This window comes from Gymnoscopelus microlampas (assembly GCF_963454915.1).
Source record: "Gymnoscopelus microlampas genome assembly, chromosome: 14".
NCBI classification, from domain to species: Eukaryota; Metazoa; Chordata; class Actinopteri; order Myctophiformes; family Myctophidae; genus Gymnoscopelus; species Gymnoscopelus microlampas.
Genome location: NC_139951.1, coordinates 36,071,306 through 36,090,138, shown reverse-complemented (window position 1 = coordinate 36,090,138; position 18,833 = coordinate 36,071,306). Strand labels below are relative to the sequence as shown.

The 18,833-nt window shown below is 37.9% G+C and overlaps 2 protein-coding genes across 4 annotated transcripts; one reads left to right on the top strand and one right to left on the bottom strand.

The window, feature by feature from the left end:
- The first annotated feature begins 3,961 nt into the window (after window positions 1–3,961).
- On the top strand, window positions 3,962–11,099 carry LOC311059887 (catechol O-methyltransferase domain-containing protein 1-like). 3 transcript variants are annotated; one of them, XR_014602223.1, is made up of 8 exons: window positions 4,754–4,893; window positions 6,441–6,571; window positions 6,726–6,831; window positions 7,427–7,545; window positions 8,550–8,604; window positions 10,087–10,220; window positions 10,356–10,571; window positions 10,671–11,099. XR_014602223.1 is itself a non-coding variant. In XM_084077992.1 (7 exons), the coding sequence occupies exons 2-7, from the start codon at window positions 6,467–6,469 to the stop codon at window positions 10,362–10,364; spliced, it is 528 nt and encodes a 175-aa protein (XP_083934118.1). In that variant the 5' UTR covers window positions 3,962–4,086; window positions 6,441–6,466; the 3' UTR covers window positions 10,365–11,099. The 3 variants fall into 3 exon arrangements, 2 of the variants coding, with proteins under 2 accessions (XP_083934118.1, XP_083934117.1); XM_084077992.1 differs by lacking the exon at window positions 4,754–4,893 and adding an exon at window positions 3,962–4,086 and having other exon boundaries at window positions 10,356–11,099; XM_084077991.1 differs by having other exon boundaries at window positions 10,356–11,099.
- Window positions 11,100–11,111: 12 nt separating this feature from the next.
- Window positions 11,112–17,389, bottom strand: LOC311059885 (non-selective voltage-gated ion channel VDAC2-like). The gene is made up of 10 exons (XM_084077989.1): window positions 17,311–17,389; window positions 16,870–17,013; window positions 15,738–15,809; window positions 15,580–15,629; window positions 14,655–14,807; window positions 14,188–14,240; window positions 13,850–14,077; window positions 12,540–12,690; window positions 12,184–12,241; window positions 11,112–12,094 (listed from the first exon to the last, which is right to left on the bottom strand). Exons 3-10 carry the CDS (start codon window positions 15,802–15,804, stop codon window positions 12,003–12,005), a joined length of 852 nt encoding a protein of 283 aa, XP_083934115.1. The 5' UTR covers window positions 15,805–15,809; window positions 16,870–17,013; window positions 17,311–17,389; the 3' UTR covers window positions 11,112–12,002.
- Window positions 17,390–18,833: the final 1,444 nt, after the last annotated feature.

Here is an 18,833-nt window from a genome sequence, read left to right as displayed (position 1 = left end):
TCCACTGTACACAGTATTGTGTTGTTGGGGGAACAAATGGCCGCCAAATGCTCAAACCCCATGAGTGCATGGGTTTTCATTCTGCCAAACACTTTGCCATTGTTAAATCCTAAATGAACTATAAAAAACATACCATGTGACAGATAATAAAACATCACAGGTAGTGTAATCAGAGGTGTGAAACAGAATATTGTCTCATCACGCCAACAGTACGGGTCTGCTCATTCCAGGATACATTAATCACACCGGCATACCATAAAACACTGTTCTTATCATGTAGAAATGTCTCGGATAGGCCCATAAAATGTAATCATCAAAACACTGCCAGGCAGTAGAGCCTGCAATACTGCACCGACATATCAGACAATTCCCAACACAAGGTGTGTGTATCTCTGCAGGACTCTGTGCACCCCCCCCAAACACCACCTTTTTTTTTCTCTCTCTTTTTGTTAGTTATGGTGTTTACTCACACAAGAGGGGTGCCCCCAAGGCGAGCTCCACACCTCACTGGCCCAGTTGTGAGTTTCCCAGTCCCCTGGAGAAATACTCTATCCTCCCCTGCTGTCCAGAGTCTGTCGGTAACCGGCAGCTGCAGGCAAGCAGCCAGCGCTGCCCTGGGAACCGGAGCCCACAGCGCGTGTATACAGCCAGCAAGCTATTCATCAGATTGAGCGGGGATGAATAGCGGTAATGCAGACAACAGCACTGCTCCAAGACTTGCCAAGGTGGGTCTCTATAGGGGTGAAAGCCACCCCATGTGTGCTGTCACTGTTCAACAGGGACCTGTAGTATGTAGTACTGCTGTAACGTGGCACTGGGGCAGAGATGGTCATAATGGTTGACCTGTGTCATTGAGATGCATTCAATCTAACATTTCATATTCATTTGTATGACTAAAAAAGCTTTTAAAAAAAGGCCCAAGTTAAAAGGTTAAAAAGTCACATTACGATCAGATTATGACAACTATATAGAACAGTGTTTCCAAAACATGGGGTCACACGCCGTTTTAAACCTTTCCTACAAAGAATATATATATATATATATATATATATATATGTATATATATATATACATATATATAATTTTTTTTAATCAAACATTTTTCAAAAGATTTTCAAGAGATCTTTAGAATTCTGAAATAGTGAAAAATAGTTAGAAGAAAGTCCCATCTTGATTCGTGAGCCAGTTAATTCATAATGTATTTAATTTTTAACTGGAAAGGTTTGGGAGTCCCTGCATAGCACAACAGAATGTTAAGGGAGTATAAGTGGTTTGTTTTTGTAAAGAAATATATATATATATTTGTTAAAAGTTTAAAGCTCTATATTTCTGATATTAATCATTGCTGAAATTGTGTTCAGTAACTGGGGTCTCCCCATCTCCCCAGCTCTTCAGTAAACTGGAAATATAATTTCAGGTTGGGACACAAATTTTATCCAATCAGGAGAGAGAACCCCACGAAGATTATTTATCAGCTTCAATTTTATAAGTGTTTCATTTCCAATTTTGTCTGCTCTTTTTTTGTTTGTTGTTTAATCACTTCCAATTTCACTTGTTTATCCTATATGAGTTATCTCGCCTGATTGGCTAAAATTGGTATCCTAATCCTGAAAATGTTGTTTCTGTTTACAAAAAAACTGTCAAGACAGGGAGCGAGACCCCTGTTACTGAACAAATATTCTATAGCAATGATTACTATTTAGAATATAGAGCTATTTAACACTTACTTAAACTAATATATATATATATTATATATATATATATCACTTACCCCACTTACTATACTTACTATACTTACCCCTTTTAAGAAATGCCAAGCAAGCATTCATAGCAACCTTGCTTTGAGGTTCTTATGTTGTGCATTAACAGACCTAATGACGGAAACTGACAAATACTCATTACACAGAGCAACCACAGAATGAGGTAACACATTAAACGCAAGCTTTATATTCAACATCTGCTTTTGCCCTCTTGGATGCCATGTCACTGACCTCCCTGAAGTCAATTATCTACACACCACTTGTCTCTGAATTCATGGTTCATAATGTGAGCTACTCTTGACCTCCCACTCATGTGTCTGAGGATGAAAGTGATCGACAGTCCCTTATGAGTGGATTAACAGCAGACATGGTGTATGTCTGGGGAAAATGCACGATAAAATCAGCAGTGTACATTATTTACAGTGTTAAAAAAGATGACCCCTAAGGGTCCATTTGGGGTTCAATGTGAAGATTTGTCTGTGTTGCGGGTGTGGTGTGGCATGTGAACACACAGACACACACCATATCTTGACTATCGTTGGGTGTATGCTCACATGACCAGAAGCATACGTACCCCCCCCCACACACACACACACACACCCCCGGTATGTGTATAATCAACCCCTATCACATGTTTGGCTTGAGGTACTGGCTGCTCTTTCACTTTAGCTACATATCAGTGTCACCATACAATGGGTCTGTTCTTCAGTTGGCTCACAAAAGGCTGCATTACATTATTTACTAACATCTTAAACATGTCACGTTCTATGCAAATTGATACAGTGAATTTTGCTCGAGACTAGCACTTGATATAACTCAACCACTCAATGTCTTTCAAATCAACACAAGTTGCCAATTTGAAGGCAGTGCAAAGCATGGTAACAATTGTAAACAAAGAGAAGATAGTGTGGCTCTATCTGGCATCAGACAAGTCAGTTTTCAGTTTCATTGCCACAACAACACTGCCCCTCTCTGTATGAAAGGCAGTATTACAGCTGTTCACATCTTCTCTACATATGGCATCATGCTGTAGTGTAGATGTAGATTGTATTCCATCTAAGGTACAGAACATAATATTGTCAATCTGCCCTATAATTAATTCGGAACCGGACGAGAGGGCACCTGAGAATCTGGGCACCATTTTTTGAGGGGACTATTAAAAGAAATATTATTTTATTTTAAATACATAAAGGCCTAATATTTCTATAATGGGGGAGGGGGATACATATAGTTCTTTCTTTCTTTTTCCACATTTAAGGCCTAATATTTCTACAATTGCTACAAAACCTGTGGCTAGCTGTCAATATGGGCATAAACAGGAATCGTGTAGGCCTACTTTACATTATTTCCATCCATTTCCCAAAGCATATTTATGCTTTATTTGTTTACATTTTTAGGGGTAAACAAATAGGTTAGGTTCCCAGACTTCTCACTCTTCCTGTATCCATTAATTCTGTCCTTCTATTAAAGAGCAAAACTTTTTTTATTAGCCTATTACAGGACACTTAAAATATGGGTTATTGTGCAAATCTTGGTTTGGATTGCAAGGTTGATAGTTACATTATGATCAAATTAATATGTAATCATATTATCAATGTGCTCATGAGTCACTCACAGATCTGCACAATAGGCCTAATTTCTGTCTGAGCAGTTGGATGGATACACATGCACCAATGAATTCCTGGTATGAGGATGAACATTTGATTTAGCCTACATGAAAGCTCCATATAGTAGCCTATATATAGACGACGAAAGTATCAATACTGCAATGTATAAATACCCTTTTACAAGTGAAAGTCCGGAATTCAAAATGTACTTGAGTAAAAGTAGTGTTATACAGAATGTCCCAGGGCCATTTCAAGTGTTCAAATGTATAAAGATCTTTTGAAAATAGCAGATCTACAAGCTCACAATTCATCCATTGCAATGCATTGTGAGCTTGTATCGTCTATTTTAAATGGCCAAAATGTATAGGGCTGAAGTGGACGGTAATGTAGCCTATATTTTGTAATAATAATCGAAATCTACAAAGTAACTAAAGTTTTCAAATAATTGTAGTTGTGTAAAAAGTACAATATTTGCCTCTGAGATGTAGTGGAAAAGTACAGACAATTGGAAATACTATAGTAAAGTAAAAAATACCTCAAAATAGTACTTAAGTACAGTAGTTGAGTAAATATACTTAATTACTTTACATCACTGTCCGCTTGATTGAACACGCTATCAAAACCTCCCACATCCATAATAGCCATTTTTTGCCAGAAGGACGCAAGCGAGGCAGAAGCAACAACCTTGCAGGCAATCTGAATTTATTACATTACGCGAAGTAAGTAGATATTCTACTATAAAATGTAGGTAGTAATAGTGCACATTGTCATTATTATTAGATATAAAAATATGGAAAAAAAGATGCAATTTGTATTCATTGTCCAAGTTTTGTCTAACAATATTCTAGGCATAGTTAGAAATAAGCTTTTCCCTGTCTGTTTCCCAAGCTGTTTGATCTTAGTTCTTTTGAACTTTAAATATGAGCGTGCTTACGTTTATTGCATTAGCGATTCAGTATTATAGTATAATAATTATCTTGTTTCCCTTCATTTTTTGTTGTGTCATGGGTGCAGCACTGCATGCAGTCACATGATTGGGCTGAGGGCATTTTTGGACCCGGGAGTTTGTAATATAAGCGCAATACAATTCGGTCTGCTTCGAAATTACCTTTACCACGAGACAGCTTCGAAAATACTCGCAACATAACGGTAGCGTCATGCTCCTCAAACAAGGAAGCTTGTTTAAGGAGGGGTCACCGACGTCATTTTCTCTATCCAGCAATTGCAGCCGGCAGCATAGACTGTAAAAAAGAAGGGGCCGGCAGATTCGTCCCATGGATCCGTCCCACTGGGTGTTGCGTCATGGCGCATCCCCGGCACCCGGCGTGGCGTTTCCTTAAACAAGCTTCCTTGCCTAAAACAAGGAAATCATTGCAACAATGTAGGGTAACATGTCAAGTCCTTGCCGTGTCAATAAACGAGTAGTTGTCAACTTGTCATAATGTCTTCTCTTCTTAATATTTCAAAAGAGGCATTGATTGGATCCGCCACACTAGGAGTTATATTTGCCGCTGGTTATTACATTGGTAAAGTAAATTAATTAGTCAAGACTATTTAACCGTCTCCAGTAATTTGGCAAGTATTTGAACTTTTAAACATTTTGGGTCTATGTTCAACCGAAACCAATGTGAAGGACAAGACCTTTGTAACCAGTGGTGGTTAAAGTACTCACATTCTTTACTTAAGCAAAAGTATCAATACAGAAATGTAGAAATACTTTGTTACAAGTAAAAGTCCGGTATGAAAATAGCAGATGAGCTTGTAGATCGGCTATTTTCTAACAGCCAAAATATATAGAGATTAAGTGGGTAATGTATGTTTAGTAATAAAAATCTATATCTACAAAGTAACTAGTAACTAAAGTTTTCAAATAACCGTAGTGGAGTAAAAGTACAATATTTGCCTCTGAGATGTAGTGGAGTAAAAGTATTGAAAACTGGAAACACTAAAGTAAAAATACCACAATTGTACTTGAGTAAATGTACTTCAGATGCATTAGTGTTGATAAGTGTTGATGGATTAAATGTCAATGACATTTCGAGTAAGGCTACAATATTTTTGTCAGATATCTTTAATTGATTGATTGAATACTTTATTCGCAGTTTGCAAAAAAAAGCACAGGAGAGTGCATTTCAATACAAGGTCTGCTAAGAGGATTTTAAACCCAAGAAAGCCTATGGCTTGTTTCCATTGGAGTCCTTTATACTCAATTCATCGAAACATTTAATGACAGGAAACATTTAATCTAAGGTCTAAGGCAGGGGTCTTCAACAGGGGGTCCGGGACCCCTAGGGGGTCCTCAGAGTTACTACAGGGGGTCCGCCAGATCTTTGTGTGATGATTTTTTTTTTTTTTACATCAACCACTTGAACCTTAGCATCCCTTTTCTGAGGAGAACTTAAGCCAAAAAATAGCAGATCTACTTGTAGATCTGCTTGTAGATCTGCTATTTTTTCAAAGAGTTATAGGCGTACAGGGAAAAAAAGAGCAGCAAACGTTTATCTGAAACACAATTTTATACAATATAGAGGGGGTCCCTGCTTTATCTCTCTCTCAGCTAGGGGGTCCTTGGCCTGAAAACGTTGAAGACCCCTGATATATAGTATAAAATGTTCACTGGTATTATTAAGCCACCAATATCTTTGAGTCAAAGACTTTGACCCGACTAGTGTTTTTCCCTCAACTACATGTCAAAGAGCTGACTGTACCAAACCGTGAATCAAGCACTGATTCTGTATTTACAACATTACAAAATATGCTGAAAGACTACAGATGACTTAGTTCATATACAGAATAGGCAATGGTAAAAGTATATATATATGTTTTTGTGCAAAAATCAAAAGGACATCGTGCAGTGATTTTTGATGAACTGAGTACAGAGGACCCCAATGGAAACGAGCCATAGGCTTTCTTGGGTTTAAACTCCTCTTGTATTGAACTGTACTTTCCTATACTTTTTTTTTTGCAAACTGCTAATAAAGTATTCAATCAATCAAATACACATCACAGGTGCCACCATGTCTAACTACATGCTACTACATATCCATTATAATTATCTTGTATCCTCTTCCAGGGAAAAGGAAACCCACACATTCCGGTATGGACATATTCAAGAGTCATGTTGGGGCAAAAGACAATCCAGTCATGCAGTATGTCCTTAATCATTCAATGAGAGAACATCCAGCCCTGAAAAAGCTCAAACTGGTAAGGAAGACCTGTTATCTTGTACCCATCATTTAATACATTTAGATCTGTATTCTTCAAATGTGTGCTGGTACCAAAAATACAGTAAATAGACTTTAATTGTGTTTTTCTTATTGTGAAACTAATACAATCTGTCTTCCTTCGTGTCTTTCAGAGGACAATGGAGGATTCCTGGAATTTCATTATGGTTGCCTGCGAGCAGTCACAGTTCATGGCTAATCTGGCTAAACTAATACAAGCCAAGAAAGCAATAGAGATTGGTAATGCCATTAAGAGAACCATCACAATGATCACATCCAGTACATATCTGACTCCCCACTCCCCTTTCCTTGTATCCCTTCTTGTTTTTGCTTAATCCATTAAGACCGGGAAAGCATCGTGTCATTTTAAGATCTTTCACTATTCAAAAATAGAAGATATACAAGCTCATAGCGAGGGGTCTTCAACAGGGGGTCCGGGACCCCTAGGGGGTCCTCAAAGTTACTACAGGGGGGCCGCCAAATCTTGGTGTTATATGATTATTTGTTTTACAGTAACCACTTGAACCCTAGCATCACTTTTCTGAGGAGAACTTTAGCCAAAAATAGCCCAGCAAGCTCACAACGCCTCACACTGCGAGGTGTTGTGAGCTTGTAGATGGGCTATTTTTGGCAAAGGGGTTTGGTGTAGAGGGGAAAAAGAGCAGACAAAGTAAAAAAAAAAAAGGAAGTTTAATCTGAATCACAATTTTACGCAATATAGAGGGGGTCCCTACTTCATCTCTCTCTCAGCTAGGGGGTCCTTGGCCTGGAAAAACGTTGAAGACCCCTGCATTAGATCTAATCTGGTGACCATTATGGCTTGTGTTGTTTGCAGGCGTTTACACTGGTTACAATGCTCTGAATGTGGCACTAGCTCTGCCAGAGGATGGAGTTCTGGTGGGCTGTGATGTCAATGAAGACTACACCAACATTGGCAAACCATTCTGGAAAGAGGTACTTTTCTTAATAAAACATACACAGTAAAATATTGAGTGTTAATTTAACTCAGAGAATGTACAAAATGTAACCAAACGGACCCTTATTTACCTTTGTACACACTCTGATTTACAAATGGATAAATTAATACTGAATACTTATACTGAATATAATACTGTGTACTTATACTGTATTATTCCCATTTTGCCAAGTGCTGATCAGTGCAGTGGAGTTTCATGCACCACAGGTAATAGGCATGGCTCTATTTAAAACTAGTCTGCACTCTACATTTGCATTTTATTTACAGACCTGATTTAAAGTGGGTCTTGATGATTGTCTGAGGACCAAAGTCCTTCACTTTTTCACTGTCACTTTTTTCAGTTTGTAGATAAATTTATTTTTGCATCTTAAGAGCCTCGACACTTTTGCCATTGTGCGAGCCTTTTCTGTTCTGGACTGTAAATGCTGGCCTCTCACACCTGGCTCTATCTTTCATAAGCCTTGAATCTAGAGCGCAAATGTTTCTATTTGATTGGCTATTTCATTATGTGGTAAACCCATTGACTATAAAAAAAAAAAAGAAAAAAAAGAGATGCCACCAAAGATATACAAATTATATTTTTTCTTCTGGAAACTGTTCAAGCTTGACATTTAAAGCCAGATGTGAGTTTTAATCAATACTGTCGGTCTTCATCTGCTCAGCCAGATTATTCACAAACACATAGGTATCTGGTTAATTGCTCATATCCTGGTTAAGGTCAATAAACGAAAGTATTATGACTGTGAAATAATAATTAATAAATAAAGTATTAATTTGGTCTGCAATAGAGCTGTTACAAGTGCGACATCTAGTGGCCGAATGTTATCTATTGCATCTTATGGAATGCTACACATCTTTTTATACCATGTCATGTTAACAGATAGTACTTTTTCACTCCTGTGGCCAATCATCTTAGCAGTTTTCCATGTTCTCTATGGAAAAGTACCTCTTTTAATGGTGTTACTCTTCTGTTGGTTTACAGGCGGGTGTTGACCATAAAATTGACCTACGCATACAACCAGCGCTGCAAACTCTAGGTACAGTATGAAGGGTTTTCTGAACGCATTTGATTACATGTGAGTTATGGAATGGTATTGATATTTTGGTTTGAGATGCACTTTGTCATCATCCAAGTAGTTTATCCCAAGACATATACTAGGCTTATGCTACAGTATATCTAGACATAGTATTCAATATAATACAAAACAAGCCTGGAATTGATACAGTAGTCTTTGGGTCCACCCCTAGTCACTAGATGGGGCTGATGATGACGTGTGTGTGTGTGTGTGTGTGTGTGTGTGTGTGTGTGTGTGTGTGTGTGTGTGTGTGTGTGTGTTGCATTAATACACTTTTTTTTCACAACAAGAGTTGTGAACCCTCCTTCACAATGACCTTTAGATGATTTCATTTAAACAAAAATATCTTTTCATATCAGGATTCCTAGGACAGAATGAATCATTTGGAGGTCCATAGGAATTTGAAAACCTTACCTTCATGCAAGAGTGGTCTTCATAAACTCGGCCAAGGAAACCCACTTAGACTGCTGTGCTGAGTTGGTCTATTGGAAAAACTGGGTACCCTTAAAAGAAAAAAAATCCCTATTAATAGATTTTCACTCATCTCAATAACCTTTAGTATCTGGATCTTTATTCAGCATAAATTATGTTCCATTAGATACTGTATACTGTACATACTCTGAAGAAGGCCATGGGGCCGCTACACACGGGTTATCCCTGTCACAGTTTTAACTAATTTCAATGATGAAATAGCCATCAGAAGTCTTTTTAACTTTTTCACCAGAAGAGGGCCTTGGTGTTTCTTTTCTCGTTCGTTATACTGTATGCAATTGCATACCTTGCACTGCTCATATGTGTCTCTCCATTTTGAAGCTCCATATTGGCATCAGGCTCTATGTAGGCCTAAATTACATGTTTTGCACTTATAGCTTCCTTTTCAAATAAGGAAAAAGACACCGCTCACCCTCTACATGGCTTAAGTGAGACAAAGGATATGAGTCAACTGAGGAAAGAGAATCCTCACACTGAGATCTGCGCAAACCTTCGGTCAGAGGCCTTCTTCAAGGAATACACAGCTAACTAAGTGAATACAGCTGTATAATCTGCTTGATCAACCCTAATACAGAACACCTGCGTGATCTTTGTCACTCGTGACAAAACATCAAGGGAATTATATTCCCAAATACTGCAAATTTGAGTGTAAATAGTCAGTCAAAAAATAGGAAGCACATATTGTACTGTGTACACATACATAAATAATAAAAGAGATAGATGCCCTGGGGAAACATCAGGCTTGAAGAGTTACAATTACCAGAACCCAATAAACTGCTTGTAATGCTCTCTGAAGGACTATATTTATATTACAATTGATTTGTTTATGAAACCCTCTGTTTTGTCCTGTTTATTTTAGGTGGTAATGTTACCAAAGATCTTGTATGCATGTTTTTCTTCGATTTTCTGCAACGAATTACTCATTTCTCACTGTCCTTCCATTGTTTTCAGATGAGCTCATTGCAGCTGGGGAGGCCGGAACGTTTGACTTTGTCTTCATTGATGCTGACAAAGCAAATTATGACAACTACTATGAAAAGTCTCTGCAGCTGCTGAGGAAAGGAGGTATCATTGCCATTGATAATGTAAGTACTTTAACAACTACAAAATGATATTATATTTAATTTACTCACAATTACAACTCCCCAGGATTGTCATCAGTCTGCGTACATGATCACTTCCACTTTATAATTAACCTCTGTCTTGGTTGTGTCCTGTAGGTGCTGTAGAGTGGGAAGGTAGTGAATCCAGCACCTGATGACGTGGACACGCTGGCCATAGACAAGCTCAACAAAAAGCTGCACCGCGATGTTCGAATCAACCTCAGCATGCTCACCGTGGGAGATGGCCTTACACTAGCGTTCAAACTGTAGATGAGATGCGATAAACATATTGGACCATTTAGCTTTATGCTGGAGCTCAGGGCAAATGCCATAGTGTTTATCATCGTTTGTGTACTGGTAGAACAGGCTTTGATTTGACCTCAGCTGCGAACCAATTTCAGTGATGAGTGAAGCTGTTTTTTTTTCTTTTAGCCAACTTTAATACTAGGAAGTAGCATTAATATCCATCATAATAGCTCTTTATTGTTATCATTATCTACCAAAGGCACAAGTCTGAAACTATGAACCAATTTTAAAATGGGGTTTTGCGCAGGGTTTGAATTACCACAATCAAATGAAATGTTAATGTTTACAAAGCTGATAGGTATATGCACTTAAAAACTGGTATTAGATATATTCATAATAAATGGAAAATATCTAAGTTAAAAAACAAGTTAATTAGGTTGCCTGGAGCACAGACTATGTGCCCCTTGTCCTCAACTGATTTTGTTGATCTTTTTTGTAACCCTCAATGATTTCATAGAGAATCTCAAGGTTGGATGAATTTAGCTTGAGAACCTGGGTTTGGTCCCCGTCAAGTCTCGCATGTTTGTCTAAAATAAAACAAATGCCAAAAACAAATTTGAAACAAAGTTACTTGTGAAATGTTTATTTTAGATCTTCCACCATGCTACTCATTATATATTAAACTGCACAATAAGCCTTTTCTCAAACATCACAAAGACAACGCTAAAGGTGATTTATTTCAAGTCTTTATTGCAAAGGTAGACTTAGACTACAAGGTCCTGGCCCCTGAATAGTATTCCAGTCTAAATTTAAACAGCTATGGGAAGGGGAAGTGGAGGATTCACTCAAGATATTCTACTGAGGGAAAGAAAATCCATTTGGCATTTCTTGCAACTTCAGGATATTTCATAATTCAAAAGCAGTAACTCATGACAGCAGAGGTCTGAAAGTAACCACACAGTGTGGTTAAACATCCCTAAGATAGAAAATAAATAAATATATATATCCACCAAATAGTTTGGCGTGTACTTTCATAAGCATATTTTGTAGGAGCATTTGACAGGCAAAGCATCGCTGACAAAATACAAGTGTGCAAATTAAACACGAGAAAAAGGGTATAAATACAGGTATATGCTACTGTGCAAAATAACAGCTTCCTATGACATCACACTTGAATTAAATAAAGATTTTCTTGGAACAAGACATGGGTGTGTCAAACTGAAGTTGCTAAAGTTAAACATACAGGCATCTCTCCCAAAGTAGTGTATATTTTACAGCAGATGGTGAAAGGGGTATTGCCTGACCTAATGCTACAGTATATCTGGAAAGAAACAATTAAGTACAACCTGAAGGAAAGAGCAGTAGCAAAGTGTCTGTCTAACAGCACTTTTAGAGCTGAATTTACTGTCGTTTTGGTGTCATCTCTTTGAGAGATCCTTTCCTGGCCATGTAGGAAACACACGCCAGATTATGTGGACATTCCCCAATCCCCACACTATGTCACGGCTGTGCAAATTCTCATGCCTCCAACTCCAGCCCCAGGCCTAGTTTGTGACCACCGGCGTTGATGCTCTTTCCATCCACTAGCGCAGATAGTGTTACTTTCATACCTGTAAGTAATGTACATATAAATTAGACTAAAGTATTCTCCACACTCAAGTTAGTTGGAATTGCATCGTGAAGAAGAAATGGTTCTTACCAGGCCGCAGAGTCTGGGTGTAGCCAATTCCCACCAAGCTGGCGTTATTCACTTTAGCCTGGAATAATGCATCAGTACAATCAATGAATGAAAGAAATTGACATTTTATCATTGCAAATTTTGCGGTTTTAATTATTCAATCACATGATCCAACATCATTATTTGACCATTAGCAGAAGACCCAGAAATACAGTGGAAGACACACGGTAAATCCTCAGTGTTAAAAGTATACAAATGGAACCAAATGGACCCTTACAGATGTGTAACTCTTGAGAGTTGTACAAATGGAATCAAATAGACCCAAAGGAGTCCATTTTGTACACTCTCACAATTAAATTAATAAAGTGTACACGTACCGAAATGGAGGCACTGGAGTCTAGCTGGTACTTGGCAGCGATGCCAAAGCGGGTGCTGTTGCTGCCTGCTGTCCAGGCCAGGTTCACAGCCGTCTCCAGATCGTCATTCACCTTCTGGTAGATGGATCCACCAACCTCTGAACCGTCATTACTGTAACATAGAAAAAAAAAGACACACATTTAAATACATAGAATTAATCATATCAATAATGTTATCTTTAACATAAGAGCAGTTCAATATGGACCAAGATCAAGGTACTCTATAGCTAGAAAGAATGCACTCAGTCAGTAGACTGCAGAACGACAGCTACGGGATAATAATCTCAATGTTCACACTGTCCTTAAAAGAAATAACAATGACGTGGGACAACATTTATGAACTGACCAATCACGATAAATTGCTGGGTCTGCTGTCCCAACCCTCTGCAACAGGTCTTCAAATTACTCCTTGCTTAGCCTGAAGTAAAAGAGCTTCACCCAGACAGAGATCCAGGATGAGGTTGTTAAATGGCCCGGCTACTGCTGTCGAGGGTGGAGCTTGGATGTCGTGCACTCACATCGGACTACCGTCACAAATGATGTTATGGAAACACAATGCGTGTTGCGCTCTAGGCAGTGCTTTTTCAGGCGGGCAGGATGAACACACCCTTAGCTCTGATACTTTCACAGTCAACATTTTATTGAGTAGATAAAAGTTAAGGGGTCACCATAATCAATAGGTTACTTCTTTGCGGGAGCATGATTGTGCATAGGAAATGTCATGGTAATCTGGCCATTATTTTATATTATGAGATGTAGGTCACACAAACAAACAGATTCACACACAGGCTCCTCTGATTGACATTAAATTAAAGCTTGGGTCCAGTATTTATACTTACACTAGGGCTGGGCAATTAACCGAAACTACTGTATATTGAAACCACCATTTAGTACCAATAAAATACTGATTAATTGAATCATCATCAAGAATGATTTTTTTTGGTGATAATCTTTTTTTCTTATATATCAAAAAAAACTAAAATAAATATATATATATATATAATCGACTAAATCGATTATCCACTTAACCCTGTTATTATACAATGGTGGCATGCAAAAATAGTGAAATTAGAAGAACTACAAGCTCACAACGCGTTGCAAAGCAACACGTTGTGAGATTGTAAATCTGATATTCCGCCCCCCCCCCCCCAAAAAAAATCGTCCATTGATCGTAATCGAGGCAAAGGTTTGAAATAATCATGATATTGATTTGAAGTCATATCGCCCAGCCCTAAGCCCTCATCCTGCTCGGGTCAAGCATTCACACTTACACGTTGGTGAGTAGCTGGAAGTCTCCAGTCCTGTAGCCAACTGCAATGTTGCTCTGGGTCATTTTGGATTTGGCCGTGTCAAAGGTCATCTGGTACCCAGCTAACCAACCCTCATAGCCGGCCACCGCCGCTCCGTGGATCGTAGGGCCGGCGAAATCAAAGTCCACATCGACGCCCGCGTTCAAGTATTCACGCTTATAGGCAGTCTTAACTTTGCCGCTCTTCTTGCTGTGAGATGAATAAAATGAAGACGAATAAGAATTACGAAGATTCACATCAATCACATCACAGATATATCACAAAGATTACTTTCAGCTAACAGATTGACTACAACATACCCTGTGTTTGGTGAAAATGTAGTTTCAAATGTAAGTTTCAGTCCCTTGGTAATCTAAAAAAAGGAAGAGGGTAAACGTTACGCCCAACTAGTTTAAGCACTTAACCATTTAAATCACTTAACCCACTAAGACCTGAGGCCGATTCTACAAATGTCTTCTAAATCGGTAGCTCTGACACTTTCAAGTTTTTTCTAAATGTGTCAAAAATAGCAGATGTACAAGCACGAGCTTGTACATCTGCTATTTTTGAATAGCCAACGGAAAAATCCAAAATGACACAGATGCTTTCGCGGTTTTACTGGGTTAACCAATATAAACACAAAACGTTTGTACATTATTTAGAAAATAGCCAATCTACAAGCGCTTTTCTTGTTGCTTATAATGACATTCTCAAAACTGCAAGACCAGGGTTCAAGTGGTTGATTATTGACGAGAACAGTGGCATACTCATCATGTTATTAATTTACCTGATCTTCAACACAGAGCTCTGTTCCAAGTGTATTGTCCGTGGTCCACTTCTCTGTGAATAACAGCCCATATTCTGCCCACTTGTACTTGGTTTCCAGAGTTCCATTGACCTTGCTGGTATCAGTGTTGGATGAGCCAGAGGTTTTAAATTCCTAAAATAGAGTTAAAGAGGGTTAGGCTTACATGGTGTCATTGGTTAAGTGTCTAATTAATGTACTATTTTATTATATTCTTTGCTATCCTAGCATTATGTTGTATGATGTGTTGCATTTAAGGGGCATTGTTAAATCAGAGTATAAGATATGTTATGCAGAAAGACTTTTCCTATGTAAACTTTCAAAGATACACAAAATGAGAATAAACCAAATCAAGCCAGATCATGTGTTTGTGCTTAAACTATTCATTTATTTGGACAATTGTTTTTGCTGTTCAGCAAATGGTGTCCCTAGGGCTGTCAGTTATGACATTTTACTTGACGATGAATTGTCACACAAATAATTGCGACTAACTATTTAATTGTGTGGCTTTTAGGGCTTTGTAAACAAAACTTGCACGGGGGCAGAAATGATAAAAAAAAAAACTTAAATACACGAAGAAATGACTGACAATGACCGACACCAACAATCAAAATAAATAATGAATTATGGCCAAAACGCGTCATATTTAATACTTTATATTACTCAAAATCTGTTACAAAATTGTGGAAATAGCAGATCTACAAGCTCCCAACGTGTCGCATTGCGACTCGCTGTGAGCTTGTACATCTGCCATTTTTCTTTTTTTTTAAATGTATGAACCTTTCTCGACATGGAAACGATGACGATTATGCAAAAATAATTGCGATTAGGCAATTATTTAATAATTGTGACAGGCCTAGGTGTCCCTATGACTGCATGCATAATTGCGTATAATAGCTAAACTCACCACACCACTTATAGATTTGGTCTTGACATCGAGTTTCACAAGTCCAAAGCCTGCAAGGATATTCACAGTGAGGAAACAATTAGGCTATATCATCTGACATTACGGTCAATATATGTTCTTATCAAACACTGACTACATTATCTTGTTTTTTTTTTTACCATATCCTTTGTTGAATATGTCCTTGGCAGATTTCCCAAGGTCAGCATATGATGGTGGGACTGCCATTGTTCCTGTGATAAAAAAAATGTGGAAAACATGTATTGTATATAATGAAATGCTAAATATATTTGTTATGTGCAACAGTGCAATCAGTTTTACCACAAATCATTAAATAAAAGGGATATCCTTGCCTTAAGAACTAATAGGAATTTGCCGACTAATTGATCCTTGATCATTTGATTTAAATCAACAAAATACTGTATATAAATTGTTTTGGTGAGCTTGAGAACTGAACATATCAATGTTGATTTCACTAGGTCAGTCTATTTAAAGACTGGTAGAAATAAAGATGTCATGGTATTTATAAGAGATGTACTCATTATTTCCCCAAGTAATCCATTCACTCAGCAAGGAATCATTTATTAAAAAAACGACTAATCAACTAACTAACAGTCTTCATGACCAACTAAGACCAAACCAACCAATTAATCAATAATTCGACTATGAGGGAGGGGACAGATGTAATGTGGTTTGATTTGAACCGTTCCCTTCAGGTACATTCGTTCGTTTTATACTTATCGTACTACTATAACATTAAGCTCAGTGGTGTAAGGTAAACCAAGTACACTTACTCAAGCACTGTACAGTACTGGGAGTTTTACTTTACTGGAGTATTTTCTATTTACAGTACTTCTACTTCTACTCCACTACATCTCAGAGGCAAATATTTTGAAATGGGACATTCTGCAGAATGAGTACTTTCTACTTTTGGTACTTTAAGTACATTGATACCAATATACTTTTGTACTTTTACTCGAAGTTCATTTTTAATTCTAGACTTTTACTTGTAAACGGGGTATTTCTACATTTGCAGTATTGATTCTTTTACTTAAGTAAGAAAATATGTCTGTACTTTTCCCACCACTGTCAGTCAGCGTTATGTTGTTGACATGTTAGCTAATAAGCCCAGGTATAACGCTATGGCTATGGGCCGAGGATGCTAGTCTGGCTAAATAGCACAAGAGATGCTGCTTTTAAAGCTTCCATACCATATTGTACAAAAACATTGTCCACCCTTTGCGTGGCGTCACATTTAGTAATGTATCCCAATGAAATGGTTCCTTTACTTACCGAGTTACTTGACGTTAAACCGTCAACTTAACGTTGTTTGACGCAAAGGAGCGTTATGTTGTGTGCGGTGTTACAGCTGGAGGGCGATGTGAAGGATATTAGCAGTGTTGCCGGGTTTTGAGAGAGAAACAAGCAACCGGGGCTCTGTGAAAACAAGCCCAAAAGTCGATCTACAAGCTCACACGTTGTGAGCTGACACATTTTGACAATTAAAAAAAATAAATCTAACACAAATCTGGTAAGAGGATCCCATTCCCAGCTATTTCAAAAGAATCTTGAAAAAATGAGACAATTTTTGAATCTTTTTAAAATCATTTTAACAACACAACTCTGAGATGCTGCTTTTAAAGCTTCCATACCATATTGTACAAAAACATTGTCCACCCTTTGCGTGGCGTCACATTTAGTAATGTATCCCAATGAAATGGTTCCTTTACTTACCGAGTTACTTGACGTTAAACCGTCAACTTAACGTTGTTTGACGCAAAGGAGCGTTATGTTGTGTGCGGTGTTACAGCTGGAGGGCGATGTGAAGGATATTAGCAGTGTTGCCGGGTTTTGAGAGAGAAACAAGCAACCGGGGCTCTGTGAAAACAAGCCCAAAAGTCGATCTACAAGCTCACACGTTGTGAGCTGACACATTTTGACAATTAAAAAAAATAAATCTAACACAAATCTGGTAAGAGGATCCCATTCCCAGCTATTTCAAAAGAATCTTGAAAAAATGAGACAATTTTTGAATCTTTTTAAAATCATTTTAACAACACAACTCTGGTATGGGGGTAACTGGCATAAAATATTTTCAGATGGGGGTCCGCAGACAAATACAAATTAATTTGGGGGTCTTGACATGACAATGTTTGAGAACCACTGGTTTAAACAACAATAGGAAACAAGCCCAAATAATCAACTACACTTTAGAAACAAGCCTAAATAAGCAACTACACTTTAGAAACAAGCCCAAATAAGCAACTACACTTTAAAACAAGCCCAAATAAGCAACTACACTTTGAAAACAAGCCCAAATAAGCAACTACACTTTAGAAACAAATCAAACAAGCCCCAAAAAACCGCAACAACCAATAATTTACAAGCAACTTTACAGGAAAAACAAGCCCAAAGTCGCTTAAAATAAGCGGACATGGCAACACTGTACAAGATACAACAAGCCCATCTGACCTCGACGCCGCAGGACCCCAGATTATAGTAGTTCGTTTCTGTGCCCGTTTTAAAATACACACTTGATGTGCATTTATCGCACGATTTGATTATGTTTCTTTTTTAATGTGCGGTTCGTTGACGTGATGAACACGGTGTTATTGATATCGATCCCAAAGTTGCGCATTTTGTATATCTTCAAAATGTCGTGCAGTCCCCACAGGGCAATCGGAAGGGCCTTCAGTTCGTGTCACCATGGTAACTCATACGCCAAGCTTAAACACATTTGCTTGTTACTAGTTACTTTGTAGATTTAGATTATTAGTACAAAACATACATTAACCACTTCAGCCCTATATACATTTCGGCCATTTTAAAATAGCAGATCTACAAGCTCACAATGCGTCGCATTGTTGTGAACTTGTAGATCTGTTTTATTCAAAAGATTTATATACATTTGAAAACCCAGCTATGTGGGGTGGGCACTCATTTATAAACGTTTGTTTCCCTGGATTGAACTTGGTATTATGTTAAAGGTAGGGTAAGTGATATTTTTTGGTTAAAACATTATTGCATTGTATTAAAAGGTTAAAGCACTATATTCTGATAGTAATCATTGCTATAGTGTGTTTGTTCTGTCACAGTCCCTGTCTCTCCATCTCTTTAATAAAGAGAAAACACATTGTCAGGTAGGTGATAAAATATCAGGAGAGAGTACCCGAGGCTACCATTGATCAGCTTTATTTCTAGTGTTCCAGTTCCAATTTGTTCAGCTCATTTCTTTGTGTCATCACCTTCAATTGCAC

What these genes read in the sequence shown, in the direction of transcription:
- LOC311059887 (XM_084077991.1), top strand. Translation starts at nt 4,809, where the DNA reads ATGTCTTCTCTTCTTAATATTTCAAAAGAGGCATTGATTGGATCCGCC. An exon ending in CCCTGAAAAAGCTCAAACTG is followed by an intron (nt 6,572 to 6,725) that starts GTAAGGAAGACC and finishes CGTGTCTTTCAG; the next exon opens with AGGACAATGGAGGATTCCTG. An exon ending in GCAAACCATTCTGGAAAGAG is followed by an intron (nt 7,546 to 8,549) that starts GTACTTTTCTTA and finishes GTTGGTTTACAG; the next exon opens with GCGGGTGTTGACCATAAAAT.
- LOC311059885 (XM_084077989.1), bottom strand. Translation starts at nt 15,804, where the DNA reads ATGGCAGTCCCACCATCATATGCTGACCTTGGGAAATCTGCCAAGGAC. An exon ending in TTCCAGCTACTCACCAACGT is followed by an intron (nt 12,691 to 13,849) that starts GTAAGTGTGAAT and finishes TCTATGTTACAG; the next exon opens with TAATGACGGTTCAGAGGTTG. An exon ending in ACTCCAGTGCCTCCATTTCG is followed by an intron (nt 12,242 to 12,539) that starts GTACGTGTACAC and finishes GCATTATTCCAG; the next exon opens with GCTAAAGTGAATAACGCCAG.